General features: G+C 36.2%; 1 protein-coding gene across 1 annotated transcript in view; it reads right to left on the bottom strand.

Annotated features, from left to right (window-relative positions):
- Positions 1-3,691: 3,691 nt before the first annotated feature.
- Positions 3,692-19,466, bottom strand: part of LOC106872910 (carboxy-terminal kinesin 2) — a 29,644-nt gene continuing 13,869 nt past the window's right edge. Inside the window, exons 5-11 of the mRNA XM_014920086.3 lie at positions 16,995-17,214; positions 16,277-16,466; positions 13,228-13,395; positions 10,303-10,449; positions 7,363-7,482; positions 3,979-4,152; positions 3,692-3,712 (exon numbers count right to left, since the gene is read on the bottom strand). Coding sequence (XP_014775572.3) covers positions 3,707-3,712; positions 3,979-4,152; positions 7,363-7,482; positions 10,303-10,449; positions 13,228-13,395; positions 16,277-16,466; positions 16,995-17,214 — 1,025 coding nt within the window. The 3' untranslated portion in view covers positions 3,692-3,706. The remainder of the gene's footprint in view (positions 3,713-3,978; positions 4,153-7,362; positions 7,483-10,302; positions 10,450-13,227; positions 13,396-16,276; positions 16,467-16,994; positions 17,215-19,466) is intronic.

Below are 19,466 nucleotides of genomic sequence, written 5' to 3'. Positions count from 1 at the left end.
TGTATAAGATTGGGAGATTAGGTTTAAGTTGAGATGAATTAATATCTTGGATATTTCTATTAGAGTAGAATTTATTTAATTTTCATATTGACCACTAATGGAAACAGCTGTAAAAAGTAAAGATTACCAATTTTTTTATAATAAATGATTATTATTATCTTAACTCTCCATTTTCTTCCCTTCATTTAACTGAACTTGAACTTTATACACACACACACAAACACAAGGGGTGCTAACAAGTTCCTGAATGGAGGCCCAACCTTCCGAGTTCTTTTAGAGGGCTTAGAAAAATTGTAGGACTGCTGCAATAAGAGTGTCAATCTGGGAGAGGAATATGTTGAATAAAATCATAATTAACTAATCCTCCTGTATTTTCTTTTACCCAAAGCCAGGAACTTTTCAGTACCCCTCATATAAAATAGTATGTAGAATAATGGGTTTAAAAAAAAACTTGAATGGGAAAAAGTTAATGGCTACCCATGAGACACACAGTTGCCATGTTCACAGATGTGCGTTGGGTCCCATAAGCAGCCTTTAACTTTATTCCATCCAAGGGGGGTTTTTTTAACCAAATATTCTACTTGCTATTATTGAAAGCTTTATCTATTTTGAGTTCCTCTATGAAAAAAAATTTACTTCAATTCTCTCAAATTTTTAAAATTCCTATAATGTAAGCATATTATTCATATATATATATATATATATATATATATATATATATATATATATATATACCAAAAAGTCCTTCCCAAGACAGGCTCATAAAATCAATTTCTTTAATTCTGTGGTGTATATATTCCCCCCACCCTTGGATAAGATGCCAGTCTGTCACAGGATTACTTATTTTTGCCAGCAGAGTAAAATGGAGCAACATGAAATTAAGTTTTTGCTCAAGGACACAATGAATCACTCATTCCAGGAATCGAAACCACAATTTTATGATCATGAATGCAACACCCTAACCATTAAGCCACATGCCTCCACATGTGTGTACTATTACTTAACTGATTAAGTTTTTCCAACAAAGTAAATAACTGTTACTTTTTATGTTATCAAATGGTTTCACAAAACAGATTTGTAAAAGTTAAAACATGATATGGCTGTGATATCTGAGTATACACACACACATACACAATTTCCATAAAATTACGATTGAAAAAATCAAGAATGAAAAATCTTAAATAATCTACTTCTATCATTCAAATGAAAATTAAAATGCCATTTATTACTTTTCATACACACTTTTCTGCAATTTTGTCCCTCAAGACATGTTTCTTAAAAATTGCTTCCAGTCTAAATGCTACCAGGATATTTTCCATGATAAAAATTACTTTATTCTGCTTTACTATTTTTTTTTTCAATTTATTTTCATTTCCATTTTTTTATTATTCTTTCTTCTTTAATAGTTAAAGAAGAAATCAATAACCTGACCTTTTTCGTATTGATTAAATATAGCTTAAGACTTCTCTCGTTTTTCATGTCATTTGAACATTTAAAACAGAAATCAAAATAGGCTGTCACAGATTTCATTTCTGATAAAATCAAAATCATCATCATCATTGTTTTAAAGTCTTCCACCTTTCCATGCCTGCGTGGGTATCAGAGTATCTAATATCTTAAATTCATGACAGCAACATTTAATAACATTTTAAATTTATAGCAGAAACATTTCATAATTTCTTAGATTCAAAGTACCAATGCTTAAAAATATCTTTAATTCATAACTGCAACATTTAACAATACCCAGAGTTGCACCTTGGGCAAGTGTTTTCTACTACAGGCCCTAACCAATCAAAGCCTTGCAGATGGAATTGGTAGACAAAAACTGAAAGAATCCAGATGCGCACATGTATGCGGGCATGTAACCTTATCTAGACATCATCTGATAGTTGTAAATGAGCATCATCATCATACAAACAAGGTTATTCATTTCTAGTTTTCCATGAAAAACATGGCTAGCTATCAAAAAATGTTACCTTGCTTGGAAACAGATGAAAGATGGTGACAAGAAGAACATCCAACCAAAGAAAATCTGCCTCAACAAATTCCATCTGACTCATGCAAGCAATGAAAAGTGGATATTAAATGACAGTCATGATGATGATATGCACAACAGATTTTATACTGTTTCCAACTACCAAATTCTTTCACAAGGTCTCATTTAGCCTGCATATATTGCCTATGGTACCATGCAATAGGACAGAATCAGAAATCATACATTGCAAACCAGATATACTTAACCACAACCAGGCCTGCAATATCCCTCTAAATTTGAAATTTAAACCTGCCAATGATAACTTTACATATTTCTTTCTCTGAAATTCAAGGAAATGGGTATAAACAGAATATAGTTTATATGACCTAACTACATTAAAAGACCAGGAAGAAACTACTGACAACACAGCTAGTTATGTGGTACAAATGAATTCAAAAACCCAGTTTTCAATTTACAGCTGTTAATATAATATTATATATATATATATATATATATATATCATCATCATCATCATCATCGTTTAACGTCCGCTTTCCATGCTAGCATGGGTTGGACGATTTGACTGAGGACTGGTGAAACCGGATGGCAACACCAGGCTCCAGTCTGATTTGGCAGAGTTTCTACAGCTGGATGCCCTTCCTAACGCCAACCACTCAGAGAGTGTAGTGGGTGCTTTTACGTGTCACCCGCACGAAAACGGCCACGCTCGAAATGGTGTCTTTTATGTGCCACCCGCACAAGCCAGTCCAGGGGCACTGGCAACGATCTCGCTCGAAAATCCTACAGGAGCCAGTCAGGCGGTACTGGCAACGGCCACGCTCAAAATGGTGCATCTCATGTGCCACCCGCACAAGAACCAGTCCAGGGGCACTGGCAACGATCTTACTTGGCTTGCCGGGTCTTCTCACGCACAGCCCATTTCCAAAGGTCTCGGTCCGTAGTCATCGCCTCGGTGAGGCCCAATGTACGAAGGTCTTGCCTCACCACCTCAGCCCAGGTCTTCCTGGGCCTACCTCTTCCACGGGTTCCCTCAACTGTTAGGGTGTGGCACTTTTTCACGCAGCTATCCTCCTCCATTCTCACCACATGTCCATACCAGCGCAATCGTCTCTCTTGCACGCCACAACTGATGCTTCTAATGTTCAGCTTTTCTCTCAAGATACTTACACTCTGACGGGTATTCACATTGACATTACACATCCAACGGAGCATACTGGCTTCATTCCTTGCGAGTTTACGTATGTCCTCAGCAGTTACAGCCCATGTTTCACTGCCATGTAGCATGGTTGTTCGTACGCATGCGTCATACAGTCTGCCTTTTACTCTGAGTGAGAGTCCCTTTGTCGCCAGCAGGGGTAAGAGCTCTCTAAACTTTGCCCAGGCTATTCATATCATCATCATCATTTAACGTCCGCTTTCCATGCTAGCATGGGTTGGACGATTTGACTGAGGACTGGTGAAACCAGATGGTTACACCAGGCTCCAATCTGATTTGACAGAGTTTCTACAGCTGGATGCCCTTCCTAATGCCAACCACTCCGAGAGTGTAGTGGGTGCTTTTACGTGTCACCGGCACAAAGGCCAGTCAGGTGGTACTGTATGGTACAACTTAATTTCAGCCAAAATATTGTGGGAAGAGATACAATGATGAAGTTATGTAGTCAGTGAGGGACTAGATACCATGTAACCTCCAGTGGGATGTTTAGTAGATCAGATCTAGACAGCAAATCAAATTAAAAACCACTGAGAATATCAAATCAAAAATTTTAAATGAAGATAGACAAATCACTGTTGAACTGACATACACCAGATTAGATAACTGACTCAATTAAGGAAACAGCTAAAACTATACAAGCATACTTTAACAGAAAAAAAACCATACCAATATTCACAATCAGTTATATACTCCGAATGCTCACCAAGAAGATTCATAAAATGTGGGATCTTTTTTTTATATATCAGGTTTTTAAATGGCAACTTACCTTCCAGCCTTTCTCAACTAACAATTCAACTGTTTCAAACACTTGAATAGTAGCTCTTGGAATCATACCCATCGTCTCTTCGTCTTCTACATTACCACCTTCCATTGTATATGTTTTACCAGAACCAGTCTGGCCATATGCAAAGATGCAAACATTATAGCCATCGAGTGCACTCTGAAATAATAAAGTAATTTATATACACAATATAGAGATGAATAGCAGGGAATATAGATGGAAAAATTGGTAGAGCAGCAAACTAAATATCTTTGTGGTATTTAGTTATGTTCCCTTACGTTCTGAGTTCAAATATCACCAAAACCAACTCTACTTTATGTCTCTCTGGGGTTGATAAATAGCAGCCAATTACAGTAGTGAATCTCTCTGAATAAAGGGTGAACTTCTTTCATGGCATGTCAGTAACACTAACTCACACATGTGGCAGAATTTAATTGAATTTTTATCCAATCAGCAATTAGTAAGCTGCTCTACCTAATAGTGGACAACAGTTACAACAACCAACACAGATAATACACAGGAATGCAACAACACAATCAGTGGTACAACATACAACCAGTAACTCCTACAGTTTTACAGATCTTTCAGTATATGTTACTGCAACAGAATATTATTACAAACTTGCAGTGTACATCCTTCTACCATAGACTGTAATCAACAGAATAGACTTTTTACAATAAGAACACACACACGCACAGAGATTTAATTACTTTGACACCAAACCACATGTAGGTCTATGATACAAAAACTCTTGATATCAAAGGTGACCTCAGTGAGATTTGAACTACGAACATAAAAAGTTAAAAGAAATAATGCAAAGAATTTTTCCGACTACTAGCTCGCTGCCTAAATAATGATAAGTTTCAATTTTTGGCATGAGGCCTACAATTTCGTGGGATGGGTAAGTCGATTACAGTGACTCCAGTGTTCAAATGGTACTTATTTATTTTATCAGCCCTGAAAGGATGAAAGGCAAAGTCGACCTCTGCAGAATCTGAACACAGAGTGTAAAGATGAATGAAATACCACTAAATATTTTGTCCAGCATGCTAACGATTCTGCCAGCTTGTCACCTTAATAATGTTTCAAATTTCACTACAAGGCCAGCAACTTTGGAAGAAGGTTAGTTGATTACAAGGACCCCAGTACTTGGCTGGTATCTTATTTTATTGACTGGAGAGCTGAAAAGTAAAGCTGACCTTAGCAAAATTTGAACGCAAAAGATATAGTCTTAAGAAATAATACAAGGCATTTTTACAATGCTCTAACGATTCTCCCAGATCATAGATTTAATAATAACAATAATGATAATAACTATTATTTCAAATTTTTACGATAAAGGTAGGTTGGGGAGGTGGGGACAAATCGATTACATCGACACCAGTGATCAACTGGTACTTATTTTGTTGACTCCGAGAGGATGAAAGGAAAAGTTGGCCTCGGTGGAATTTGAACTCAGAATGTAGCGATGGGTGAAATACCGCTAAGCATTTCATCCAGCGTGCTAACAATTCTTATTTCTTTATTGCCCACAAGGGGCTAAACATAGAGGGGACAAACAAGGACAGACAAAGAGATTAAGTCGATTACATCGACCCCAGTGCGTAACTGGTACTTAATTTATCGACCCCGAAAGGATGAAAGGCAAAGTTGACCTTGGCGGAATTTGAACTCAGAACGTAACGGCAGACGAAATACTGCTAAGCATTTCGCCCGGTGTGCTAACGATTCTGCCAGCTTGCCACCCTAATGATAATAATAATAACAGTAATAATAATAGCATGGGTATAGAATTTGGTAGAGATAAGTGTGCAATATTAGTCAGAAAAAAAGGGACAGGTAATCAGTAGTAAAGGCATTCAATTACCAGATAGCCAGACATTAAAATCACTGAAGGGAGGAGAAAGTTATAAGTATCTAAGGAGTATTAGAATATGACAGAGTACTAACTACAGAAATGAACGAGAAAATTGAGAAGAAGCATATCAGAAGAATGAGGAAGTTAATGAAGTGAAAGCTAAATGGTCCAAATCTAGTGAGGATTGTAAATACTTGTACAGTTGTCATTACTTAGGCATTCAGTAGCTTTTGTAGATTGGAGAAAATCTGAATTAGTAAATCTAGAGAGAAGAACAAGGAAGGAGTTCAAAATGAATGGAGGACTTCATCCTAAAGCAGGAGTAGCAAGATTATATTTGCCTTGAAAGGAAGGTAGTTGAGATTTAATATCTGCAGAAGACTGTGTAGAGTTAGCTAGAGTAGATATAGCCTCTTATGTAGGTAACAGAGAGGAAATTTTATTAAAAGCTGACGAAGTAACAGTAGGAAATAAGGAAACCCAAAAGGCCAAATGAAGTTAAAAACCAGAAAAAAGAAACAAGATTATCTGACTGGCATGACAAGGCTTTGCATAGTAGTTTTCCAAAGATAGTTTCAGAAAATAGTAATAGTGAAGCATGGTTGTGGTTGCAGAAAGGAAGGCTGAAAAGGAAGACAGAAAGTTTGTTAGATCAGGCATTTAGGACTAACTGGATAAAAGCCAAGATAGACAAAAATTACGTAGATTCCCAATATAGGCTATGTAAATCAAAGGAAGAAAGTGTTACTCATAGTTAGTGAATGTAGTATGCTGGCACAGAAGGAAAACAAGAAAAAACATGACAACCTAGGGAGAATAATCCATCAGAATAATCCAGTTATGTAGGAAACTAAGATTTGATCATACTGATAAATGGTATGAAAATGAACCTACTAAAGTGTTAGAAAATAAAGAATATAAGATGTGGTACTTTAATATTCAAACTGACAGATTAATAGAAGCTAGAAGGACTGATTTAGTAATGGTAGACAAAGAGAATAGAAAGTGCCAAGTAATTAACTTTACAGTCCCAAATGATGTGAAAATCAATGAGAGGTATAGAGAAAATAAAGTGTTAGGGAGTCGCTGAGTTACAGAGGCTATGGAAAGTATGGGTAAAAAGTATTGCTGTAGTTATAGGAATATTCTGAAGATTTGAACTTATGGATAGAGAAAATAGGCATAAAACTTAGTTTAGTGCAGCTCCAGGAAACAGTATTATTAGGGACAGCTAGGATTCTAAGGAAGATTCTTGGCATCTAAGGTTATTTGTTGTAGCCTAATATTAAGAAATGTTTCCAGCAGTCTAACCTGTTGTGTGTAAATGAAATAATAACAACAAATAATAATAATAATGCTTTGAACATCTTTTTTAATTAAATGAGCAATACCAGTTCAAAATACCATATCAGATCATTTTCAATGTTAGTAAAACAAAAGAAAAAGAAATCAATAAAACTTGATGTTTAGAAAGAAAACAAATTGCAAATTCCAATAACATACTATCATACCTGAACAAGCTGGGAAATTTCATTGAAGACCTCCGCTTGAGTTGTTTCTGGCTGAAACACTTTGTCAAATGTGAAGTTTAATTTTTTTCTGGACTTCTCAGCAACTGATGTTGACAAACTCTATATTAGAAATATTGATCTTACTTAAGTAACTGTGTAAAGACAGTACGGGTGGGCTTTCAAAAATGTTCTATAAGTTAATCAAAGAAGAAGCATTGTGACTACAAATGGTAAAGGGAAGATTAATAGAAGTAGGACTCATGGATTACTGTTACCACTAATTCAGTCTCTGCAAATAGCCTAGCTGAAAACCAGTGGTTGTTGTTGAGACGAACAAGTATAGTAATTTCTTGGGGCTCTACTTAAAGTGCAGAGCCCTAGTCGTTGGAGATATCTATTGGTGAACCACTTTCACCTTGTACTCTCAAACAAATAACAGCTTAAAGTAAAGATGATGCAGTTGAAAACATTATCATTAGTTTAATGTCCACTTTCCAAGCTTGCAATGTGTCAGACAAGAGTACATTAGAGTAGAGTTTTTATGGTTAGATGGCATTTGTTTCCAAGCAAGATAATCTCACAATCTATGAAACAACAGCTTGGAAAAGCTAGAAACAAATGACATTGTGTGTGAGGCCACTGATAACAACCGGCAAACACAAAAGAAGAAAAGAGAAATACAAACTCACTCACACAAAAACACGCACATATATACATACATACACACATATATATACATACTCACCCAAGTAAGCACATGATGCAAAACGAGGTGAAAAGTATAGTATGCGAATACCGAAAGATAGAGTAATATACTATTTATTGAAGCTGTAAAAAATCTTCACAAACCGTTACTCAGAGTTTCATGTGACCATCCGATGAATGATCATGTGAAATTCTGATTAACAACAGTTTGTGAAGATATTTTTCAGCTTTAATAAATAGTGTGTGTGTGTGTGTGTGTGTGTGTGTGTGTGTGTGTGTGTACAATCAGCTTCTTTCAGTTTCTGTCAACAAATCCACTCAGAAGGTTTTGGTTGGCCTAGGGCTATAGAAGACATTTGCCCAAGGTGCTATGCAGTGGAATTGAACCCAAAACAATGTGGTTGGAAGGTGAACTTCTTAACCACATAGCCCTCGATGATTTCATCTAGTTCTCTTGACAATAGACACTAGTCTAGATATTGCTAACAAAGCAATCTCTGGTAAAGGTATTTAACAGACAAGTAGCTGTGATGTTAAAACAGGCAATCAATTCCATAAAATTTGGCCCCAGTAATTTACTCATACTAACTTTGAAAATTCTTAAAACAGATCATATTTCATTCTCTTATCATCGTCATTTAATATCCATCTTCCATGCTGCCATGGACTAAAGGATTTGAGAAGCCAGAGGATTGCACCAGGATTCAATGTCTGCTTTGACATGGTTTCTATAGTTGAGTACCCTTTCTTGAGGCTAACATCTTTACAAAGTGTACTGCGTACTTTTGTCATGGAAGTTTTTTTTTTTGCTAATATTATTTTATTTATACACGTGCCAAGTAAATGAAATATAAATGTAGCCATAAACACAAGAAGAGTAGCAGAGATGCTCTATGAACATATGAATCATCAAAGATCATCAATGACATTCTGATAGCAATACATTAACACAATAGACACACAAATATACTTGCACACACACGCGTATATAAATAAATAAATATATATATATTGGCACCCATGCCATCGTCGTCTCCTTCATTGGACACGAAACTCAGCTTGCGAAGACTTATTGGGGCAAGCGAAAGCGAAATCAGGATGGCACCTGTGCCCAGCGTCGCCTTTCTGGCACTTGTGCCCGTGACATGTGTAAGGATTTTCGAGTGAGATTGTTGCCAGTGTCCCTGGACTGGCTCTTGTGCGGGTGGCACATAAAATACACCATTTTGAGCGTGGCCGTTGCCAGTACTGCCTGACTGGCCTTCGTGCGGGTGACACATAAAAGCACTCTCGGAGTGGTTAGCGTTAGGAAGGGCATCCAGCTGTAGAAACTCTGCCAAATCAGATTGGAGCCTGGTGTAGCCATCTGGTTTCACCAGTCCTCAGTCAAATCATCCAACCCATGCTAGCATGGAAAGCGAACGTTAAACGATGATGATGATGATGATATAAATATCAAATACAATGTTTGAGAAGTGAAGATGAATAACTATTGGTGACACAAGTTCGTGATTTCGAGACATTATAGTGGTAGACTCTTAGGTAGGATACATAACTGCTTGAGCCCAGTTTGTGTAACTGTAAACAGGTCCTGCCCCTACATGAAGCTTAGTAGTTCACAATCAGAAGAGTAGTATGTGTTGTAATAAATACAGATTCCTTTAGTCAGCCATTGAATCTTTTAGAAATAGCAATCAAATCTTCACCAAATCACACCCTTACTTAGGTTTCATGTTAGGTCTGGCCTGAACTCTAAGACTCATAGAGCCAGAGATTGACCTAGTTTCCGTAGTGTATGAGTGAGATTACAGCATTCATCCACTCTTGAATGGAATGCCAGTCTTTTTATGGTTAACTTCCTGGCTATAGCTGGAGCTTATTTATAGCCAAGTGAACTTGAGCAGCATGAAATGAAGTGTTTTTCTCAAGAACACATCACATTATCCTGGCCTGAGAATTGAAACCACAATGTTATATAATCATGAGTGCAACACCCTAACCACTTAGCCACACACCTTCACTAATCACACCCTATTAATTTAAAAGTGAAAAGGTTACATTGAACAATGTAGTTATGGATATATAGAAAGATGCTTGATCAAAGATGACCTAGGGTCAAACAAATACCCCAAATTAAATGAGCCAGTCAATTATTACTTTCAAAGACAGACAGAAGCATGACTGAGAGGGAGAAAAGTATGTTAAGGGAGAATAAAAAAAATCTTGGTGACTAACTTCATTATGAGTATTGGGGCAGACACTCTCAAGTTCCACTGTCCTTCCATCAATGTCAGGGAAGTTAATGTGGCTAATTACTCCTTGACCAGAGTTTATTTCATCTGTGAGCAAAGGACGGACACGGCAGAACACACGAATGTTTCCCTGCAGAGGAAAATGAAATTCACTTTAAACTTAAGCAAAAAAGAAAAAAAGAAAAGAAAAAGAAATTAAGAAAAAGACAAATATCAAACTAAAAGTACAATTTCTGAAGTACATTGACTGAGGTCAAATACCATTCCAACTTCTACACTGCTAAGATTGAATGGTAGCCAACTGTAAATTTACTCACTAAAACAATGTCTTATCTGAATTTAGAAAAATCTATAGAGAACCAAAGTTAAGTTCAAACTTTCTCCAGACATCAGATATCTGCTTTCCCACTTTTTCTTAATACATGAAGTATTTTTCATCTTTTGTCTTTCATTTGTTTCAGTCATTAGAGTGTGGCCATGCTGGGGCACAACCTTGTAGAATCTTTAGTCGAATGTATTGAACCCAGTACTCATTTTTTAAAAGCCTGGTATTTATTCTATCAGTTTCTGTTGTCAAACTGCTAAGTTATGGTGACGTAAACACACCAGCACTGGTTGTCAAGCAATGGTGGGAGACAAACACAAACACACAGAAATACCTGGCATTGCCTGGGTTAAAGAGAATAATGAAATTTTAAAACACCATCTAGATTACGCAGGTCTCAACTGCTAATAGCTGAGATACCAACTTTCTACATAATTCTTCAACCCATGCCAACATGGAACACAGACATTAAGTGAAATGTTAAAAGAAAGTTTACAACTCATACATGTATATGAAGTAAAGACACGTAATTCAAGAACACATTTTGTGTAGCTTATTTCATAACCAAACCACAAGTACAGATGAAACAATGAAAGGCTGATTTTGGCAATTCATTTCACAGAGGTAGTAGAGAGCCAATCCGATGATAAATCTGACCTTAGATCTTGAAAGTTTACATAAACCTTGGCTCAGTTATATCTCTTGTGGCTCCAGATAATGTCATCTGTAGTGCAGCATTGTATTGTCTAATTTTGTTTTGGAAGTGCTTGGAATCTTGGTCAGTTGATGACAACAGTTTCTTCAATGGCTCTGGAGGTTGGAAGATTTCAGGGAGTTTAACCTTTCCACCACTGCAGCACAGTACAGGTGTCTCTCCAGGACACTTCCTTGCTTTACAATGTATGCATTCAGTTGTCATTACACCAATGGAAACTCTAGTGTAATCTCCATAATGAACTGCTGGATCATAATTGAAAGCAGCTTCATGGAAGTTGCTTCTCTGAGCTGTTGCAACTGCTCTTCATTCTGTAGTGGAGATCCTATTCTTTGTAACCCGTGCATACCTGCCCATCACTTTGAGATGCCCTGGCTTTTGTAGTGCACAGTCTGTTCATTTCTTGGTATGCTTCCCTTTCTGCAGCTGTCTCACTTTCCCTGGACAGAGACATTCTTTCGGCTGACCTTGACACTGTAGATAAATTTGACACTTTCCTTCTAGGAATGGTTATATATGTATACAGAAATACATGGGTGCAGAAGATAGTAAACAATGAAAATAACTGGGTAACAAATTATATTTAATACGATGGGCAGAAAGTAAATAAGTTTTACGGAAAGAAAAGAATTGTACAGGTTGAAGCAAAATTTGCCAGTGAACCAAAAAGCCAGTATCAAAGGAACCAGAAAAAAGCCGTTAACAACAGAAAAACACAAAACGTTGCAAAAGTAAAGAAGAAATTTGTAGGTAAATTTAACAAAGTGTATGGATTGAAGCGAAATTTATGAAATTATTTCTGTCACTAAATTATGTAAGAAATTACTTTCAGTGAAATTTATGAAGTTACTTCTGTCAGTAAATAATGTATGAAATTAACTTTCATCAGTAATTTTGAACTTCTTTCTGTCAGTAACATGTCGTTGTTGTTTGTAAATACCTATTGAAAACAATAGTGTCTGAAAAATGGAAGTGAAAACAATAGTGAGTGAGTGAGATATAGAGTGCTAGCTAGTTAGACAAATGATATAGATAAGACAAAGACAGATAGATAGATAGATACAGAGATGGATAGAGATATAGACATCACTGATGCATGAAAACCAGAAATAAGTATCTTAAAAAAACTATCAAAGACATGACTCTAATATAAAAAAACAATATTTTATATTCTTTTATGACCAATGGATGTAAGGGAGACAATCAATTTCTGAAAGTTACTTTGCAAAGAGTTACCTCCCTTCTCCACGTAACCCAGGAGCAGGTGCTTTCTGCCACCAGGGTGTCTGTTCCTCATTATGTGAAAAATTTTAAGAGTCTAAAACCATCCCTGAAACATAAGTAATGTATGTTCCCAGTTTGAAGAAAATCAGTTGAAAAATACATCCATAATAATTTTTTACACACACAAAGAACAGGATTTATATATATATATATATATATACTCATACCTACATATATATAGGATGTGCTTCTTTCAGTTTCCATCTGTCAAATTGACTTACAAGGCTTTAGTCAGCCCAGAATAGATGATGCCTACCTAAAGTGCTGCACAGTGGAAACGACCCCATAACCACATGGTCTGGAAGCAAGCTTCTTAGCTATGCAGCCATGTCTGCACCTATTAAATGCTATCAATTATTAAATTTAAAGATTGGTCATTCAGCAACTGGGTAAGTAATTTCTCATGAGATTTATCTCAGAAGACATCATTAAAGTAATATGATACATAGAAACTAATTAAGGAAAACAAAATGAGACAACAGAATCATATTCAGATTTTTAAAAACCAGCTGAATACAAAAACAGATAGCAAGTCAAAAGAATAATCAAGGCAAAGCTAACACTGGTGTTTAAATTACACTCACCTTCAATTCTAATATAGTATTGTGCAGCTTACGACGAACAGTTTCATGCTCAAGCATCTTCTGTTTATTATTTTCTATAATTGCTTCCAAGTCTTGAACAGTTTGTTTAAGTTCGTTGATTTGCAACCCTTTTGAAACAAGATCCTTCTGAGCAGATTCAAAATTGAGCTGAAACAAGAGAAAGTCAATCATCAGTATCAATATCATCATCATCTTTTAACATCCGTCTTCCTTACAGACATGGGCTGGACAGTTTGACAGAACCCAACAGATTGGAGGACTGCATCATGCAACAAAATCTGCTTTGGTATGACTTCTAAAGGTGGATGCATTTCCTAATGCCAATCATTCCATAGTGTTCTGGATGCTTTTCTATTGCACCAGCACATGTGAGGTTGCCATGTAATTTACAAGATTAAGATTCCCTTCAATTGAATAGGGTTATTGTAGAGAGTAGGAGACAAAAGGATCAAGCGTGAAAGGAAGTACCAGAATAAGTTTCTTGTGGTGGAGAAGATACAAGAATGGGTGGGAAAAATCAATGTGGAGTTGGAGACAAAAAGAGGGTGTTGGTGAAGTATCAGGTATGGGCGTTGTGGGAAGAACACACACATCATCATCATCATTTAACATCCATTTTCCATGCTGGCATGGGTTTGACAGGAGCTGACCAGCTGAAGAGCTGCTTGGGCTCCATGTCTGTTTTGGCATGGTTTCTATGGTTGGATGCCCTTCCTAATGCCAACCACTTTACAGCGTATACTAGATGTTTTTACACAGCACCAGCCTGGGTGCTTTTACATGGCACCAGAATCTACAAGATTAGGAATCCTTGGCTGAAGAGGAGTGCAGGGGACACGCCTGTATACAAGGACAACCACATATTTACTTAGCTTGATGAGCTTTCTCAAGCACAGCAAACCACCAGAAATCTCAGTCCCTCATCATCCCAACATTTGAAGATCCTTCCTCACCACTTCATCTCATGCCTTCCTAGGTCTACTCCTTCCAGATGCTCCCTCCACAATTAGAGCTCAGCACCTTTTGATGCAACTGTCTTCAGTCATACGCATTACATGACCATACCAGTGCAGTCTTCTCTCTAGAAGACTGAATGTGCATTTTTTTTTAATTGCTCAATAGGAAGAGAGAGAACAGTGCTCATAATCTTTGCAAGTCCTCCTATACTTATGTAGTTGATTTTCCAGTTTGAACCTCAGGAGGGTAACAGAAGTTGATATCTATAGGCAAAATGTGGATAAAGGTACTGCAATGTTTGGAAAAGGATATAATTGAACAAAGTTTTAGCATTGAATTTGTGAGGTGAGATACAATCCGACCAGTCTTGAAAGGACTATAAAGACTGTGGGATTGACTCTTCCTCCAGATTCAACAAGTGAAAAAAAAAACACCTGTAGAAGAGTCAAGTACAATGTATGGGTATGGAAAGCAGCTAACTAGTTCAGAAAAGCAGCAGCAAACCATGGAATAGGGAATCTTTGCAAGAAGAATATCAGTCACTGTAAGCTTTTGCTTGTCCAAAGCAATTTCATTAGTTTGTCCTCACACTTGTTTTCAGACTCTTAGTTAACCCTTGTTTCATACATAGAGTCATAGAAAGCTTTCTGGTGGTTGAAAAAAATTAGGATTGTGTACCGAATGCAACATGATACTATCCAAAACCTACATATCATTTTACAGGATTTGGGGGGGGGGGGGGGGGGGGTTATAGTTCTGTCATTTAATTTAATTTTTTTCCTTGTCATAAATTTAAAATGTAGTTTGAATCTTGATTTTAGTTTATTTAGCACTTTTGTTACCATATTTCTGTTGAAATACACTGCCTTTGTTTCAATTAATTTGTAAAATAATAGAGAATCTAATGAAATCATCGTTTAACATCCGCTTCCCATGCTAGCATGGGTTGGACGATTTGACTGAGGACTGGTGAAACCGGATGGTAACACCAGCCTCCAATCTGATTTGGCAGAGTTTCTACAGCTGGATGCCCTTCCTAACGCCAACCACTCAGAGAGTGTAGTGGGTGCTTTTACGTTTCACCCACACGAAGGCCAGTCAGGCAGTACTGGCAACGGCCACGCTCAAAATGGTATATTTTATGTGCCACCTGCACAGGAGCCAGTCCAGGGGCACTGGCAACAATCTCGCTCGAAAATCCTACGAAGGCCAGTCAGGCGGTACTTGGTATTTGAAGTATAAATTAACATGGCAGTGCCTTGGGCAAGTCTCTTCTGCTATAGCTCTAGGCCAATCAAAGCATTGTAAATGGATTAATATTGCCAGAAACTGGAAGAAGCTCACTGTCTATATGTGTATGCACCCTTGTCTTGACATCAACATGATGAGTATAAAGGAGTACCACCATCATAAAAATGATGTTGTTCATTTCCTGTCTTTCAAGAGAAACATACCTGGGCATGAGACATAATAGTTTGCTTGGAAACAAATAAAATTTGGCAAGAGGAAGGGCTGTAGAAAATCTGCCTTGACAAATTTCATCTGACCCATGCAAGCAATGTTAAATAAAAGATGATAACACTGATTGAAATTTGTATCATGGCACCAGGGGAGTCTTGAGCAGGTTGGTATTAAAGGGGTTGAGAAATTGCTTTTAGATAGAATTTTTTTTTTTATGAATTAATTCCAGTTTTTGAAAACTAATTATAAGTTTCAAACAGTCTCTTGTATGTGTATGAGTGTACAGAAAAAGACTGTTTGAAACATCAATATAATTAAGTGAAAAGTTTGCAAAGACCAAAATTGATAAAGAAAACAACAAAAAAGATCAAATTTAAATTCAAACCTATTCGAAATTCAATGAAAATGAAAACAAAAAGAAAAAAATTAAAATAAAATGACAAAAATACAAATTCACAACCGTTAAAAATGTTCAGATTCTTCATAAAATTTTAGTTTAAATTTCAATTCTTCCCATATTTTTGATACATTAAGAATTTAATGAAAAAATAAATAATTTTTAATTAAAATTGCCAACATTGGATTAGAAATTGATTTAATTTTTTCTCACCTTAGCTACTTCCAAATCTGCCCGAATAGTTGCATGAGCAGCTGACTGTTCAGCTAGGGATGACTGAAGAGCAATTACTTCTAGTTCTTTACCATTCAGCTGAGCTGACAAAGTAGACTCTCTCCTGGTTATCTCATCCATTTCTCTTCGGAACTTATGGGACATTTCATCGATCTCATTCTCTTTTGTACTATAAAAAAGAAACAGAGAAATCAGTTTAGCAGCAACATCACAATAATTTTCAGGGTTGAGGTGGACTATTATTTACTAACATGAGTTTCAAACATTTCTTGTGGCTCCAAGCAAAGACAATACCATTTTTCTCCTATTGCTTGCCTGACGTCTTCCACTCCAACTTCACGACTGAACAGGTAACACTCAATTAAGAAGATACCAAGTATAACACCTATAACATTCACTGTAACTTGCTTTTGGCGAAAACATATTTTGTTTGGTTATACATAAGTATTACTGTCAAAATTTACAAAATCCATGTTTTCTTTCCTTACTAACAAAAAAAAAATGAATGAAAAACATCACACAAGCAACTGTAGAGCTCAAAATTGTTTGTTTTTCACTAAAAGTAAGAAAATGGCTGAGAATGGCTAGTTCAAATGACTTATAAAGATATTGGGTGTAATGAGATCAAATGGGCTACCAGATCATGGGAATGCTAAAGGATTTAAAAAACTAAAAAATCAAAAGAGCAAAATCTTACCGCAAGGTACGCTTTAAATCTTCAACTTCCTTAGAAACATTAGTGGCAAATTGTTCCTTCTCAGTAACAGTGCCAGTCAAATGTTCTTTTTGACTCACCAGTTGATCAATACGACTAGTCATCTCATACAATTGTTGTTCTAATGAATTCTTGTTTTTTAACTGCTCTTCCATGTCTTGAATACGACCCTTCAGGTCCCATGCAGGTCGTTTCTTCAACTCTTTAAAACAAAAACAAACAAAAAAATGGAAAAAAAAATTAATATAAATCAGCAGGCTCTGACTTCTTTTGCACCATGGACTGGCTTCATGCAAGATAATTTTTCCATGGACCAGAGGATCAGGCACATTACAAAACACAATAAAGTGCAAACCACTCATACCATAGCTGCATCCAGTAGACCTTATTAGGTGGTTGGCATCCAGCTATAGAAACTTTATAAGGTGGTTGGCAACCACCTTATAAAGTGGAAGGGCATCCAGCCATAGAAACCATGCCATATATAGTGTAAAAACACACTGCAATAGTCAATAAAAAATAAATTCAATTTTTAAATTTACTCTTTTTGTGTAGTTTGGTACCAAATATTCCATGGCCTGATGGTTGGGGATGCCAGTTGTAAAACCATGCAATCCTAGCATGGTTTTCAAACTGACGAGTACCAGGCTGGATCACCCCATCCACAAAAAAAAGAACAAATAGAGAAGCCTTTTGCTCCTTAACACTTTTGATAGCAACCCGCACAAGACAGCCCCTGGTTTTATGATACAAGCTTCCTGTTTTAAAGTATTCTAAATTAAAACTATCTATATTTCATGTTTATTTATGATCCAAACACCATTTTATAGTGAGAAAGTTTTCCATGCTGGCATGGGTTGGACAGTTTGACAGCAGCTGGCAAGGTCAGGAGCCACACCAAGCTCCAATGTTTGTTTTGGCATGATTTCTACAATTGGAAGCCCTTCCTAATGCCAATTACTTTACAGACTGTACTGGATGCTTTTTATACACATAATGGACTTCTTTTTAGTTTCCATCAACCAAATCCATTCACAAGGCTTTGACCAGCCTGGGCCTATAATAACAGACACTCCAGTGCCAGGACTGAACCAGAAAACATGTGGTTGCGAAGAAATACAGCCATGCTTACAGGACATACATCCCTCAAATTACAGAGATTAATTATTCACTATACTTCACAACTGAGGATATTATCAGGAACAGACAGTCTATTAATCTAATACCGGTATTGCATCAATATCATCAGTTGATTGAAAACCATGCCTTCCCATTTGAAACATGTCATTCATCTATTGTCTACAGCTAACTTCTGAACATGTATAATCAAATTTGCATTGATTTTCACCAGAATTTAAAATTTGCAAACAAATTATACTTAGTCATTTCTCTCCACAAGTGTTCAGCTGCAATGAACTTCATGGAGGAAAAATTGGAAAAAAAAATATTCAAAACACCAAACATAGTGCTATCTGTGAGCAAACATAAAAAGTCTACTTCTGCTCTGATGGCTATCTTTATTCTGATTGATAGATCTATTTATATTTTGACCAGATTTTAACCTGTTTAATACCAACCTGCCAGAGACTGCTCTTTGTTCCATGATCCAAACTTCCTGTTTCAGAGTAATCTAAATTAAAAACCTTCCACCAAAATTTTCTGCTAATTGAAGCTCCTAACTTCAGCTTGATTAAGACAAAGTTATTTTACAAAACTCTTCATTATTTTCAATAATAATTGAAAAAAAGTTAATGTATTTCACAGAAATATAAAACAAAATGGTTCAAACTATTACTATAAACTCTTCACTCTTTCAGATTGAAACTGATACAAAACAATCTTACAATGGTCCTAAACGATTCTGATTACCAACCCACCACAACCACTCTTGGTTTCATGATAGAAATGTGAGCTAAATTAAAACCTTCCATCAAAATTCCATGTTAACTTATGTTCCAGAAACCAACTTAATGACAAATTTATTTTGTTAAATTCTTCATTACTTGCAAAATTAATAGAAATATAATCAGTATAATTCAACAGAAACATTGGGTTTGCCAATTCTCTCTGTATAATGAATATAGTTGAGTGTCAAATCTGAAATTCCTTGTAAACCAAGAATAAAACCCAGAAAGTTGAAATTACAACAACAGTAATACTTCATTTTATGAAGACCTGCTTTACGAGGCCCCAGGTTTACGAGTTTTTTTTTAATAACAAAAAGGTTAAACAGCCTTAGTTTGTGCATGTACTTTGTTGAGAGAGATTATTATAAGTTAATTCTTCATGCCACATATTTTATATTGTATACATGTATTTACACTATTATTTTCAGCATTTTTTAAAACCTAACCAATATGTCTAAACAAAAGTACAATGGACACCGAGAAGAACAAAAAGAAATGAAAAGCCATCACTTTGAGAATGAAGTATGAAACTGTAAAAATGCATGAT

Source organism: Octopus bimaculoides, chromosome 7, assembly GCF_046866305.1.
Source record: "Octopus bimaculoides isolate indiv1 chromosome 7, ASM4686630v1, whole genome shotgun sequence".
Lineage (NCBI taxonomy): Eukaryota > Metazoa > Mollusca > Cephalopoda > Octopoda > Octopodidae > Octopus > Octopus bimaculoides.
The sequence above is the reverse complement of the archived record's forward strand: the minus strand, read 5'-3'. Positions and strand labels throughout refer to the sequence as shown.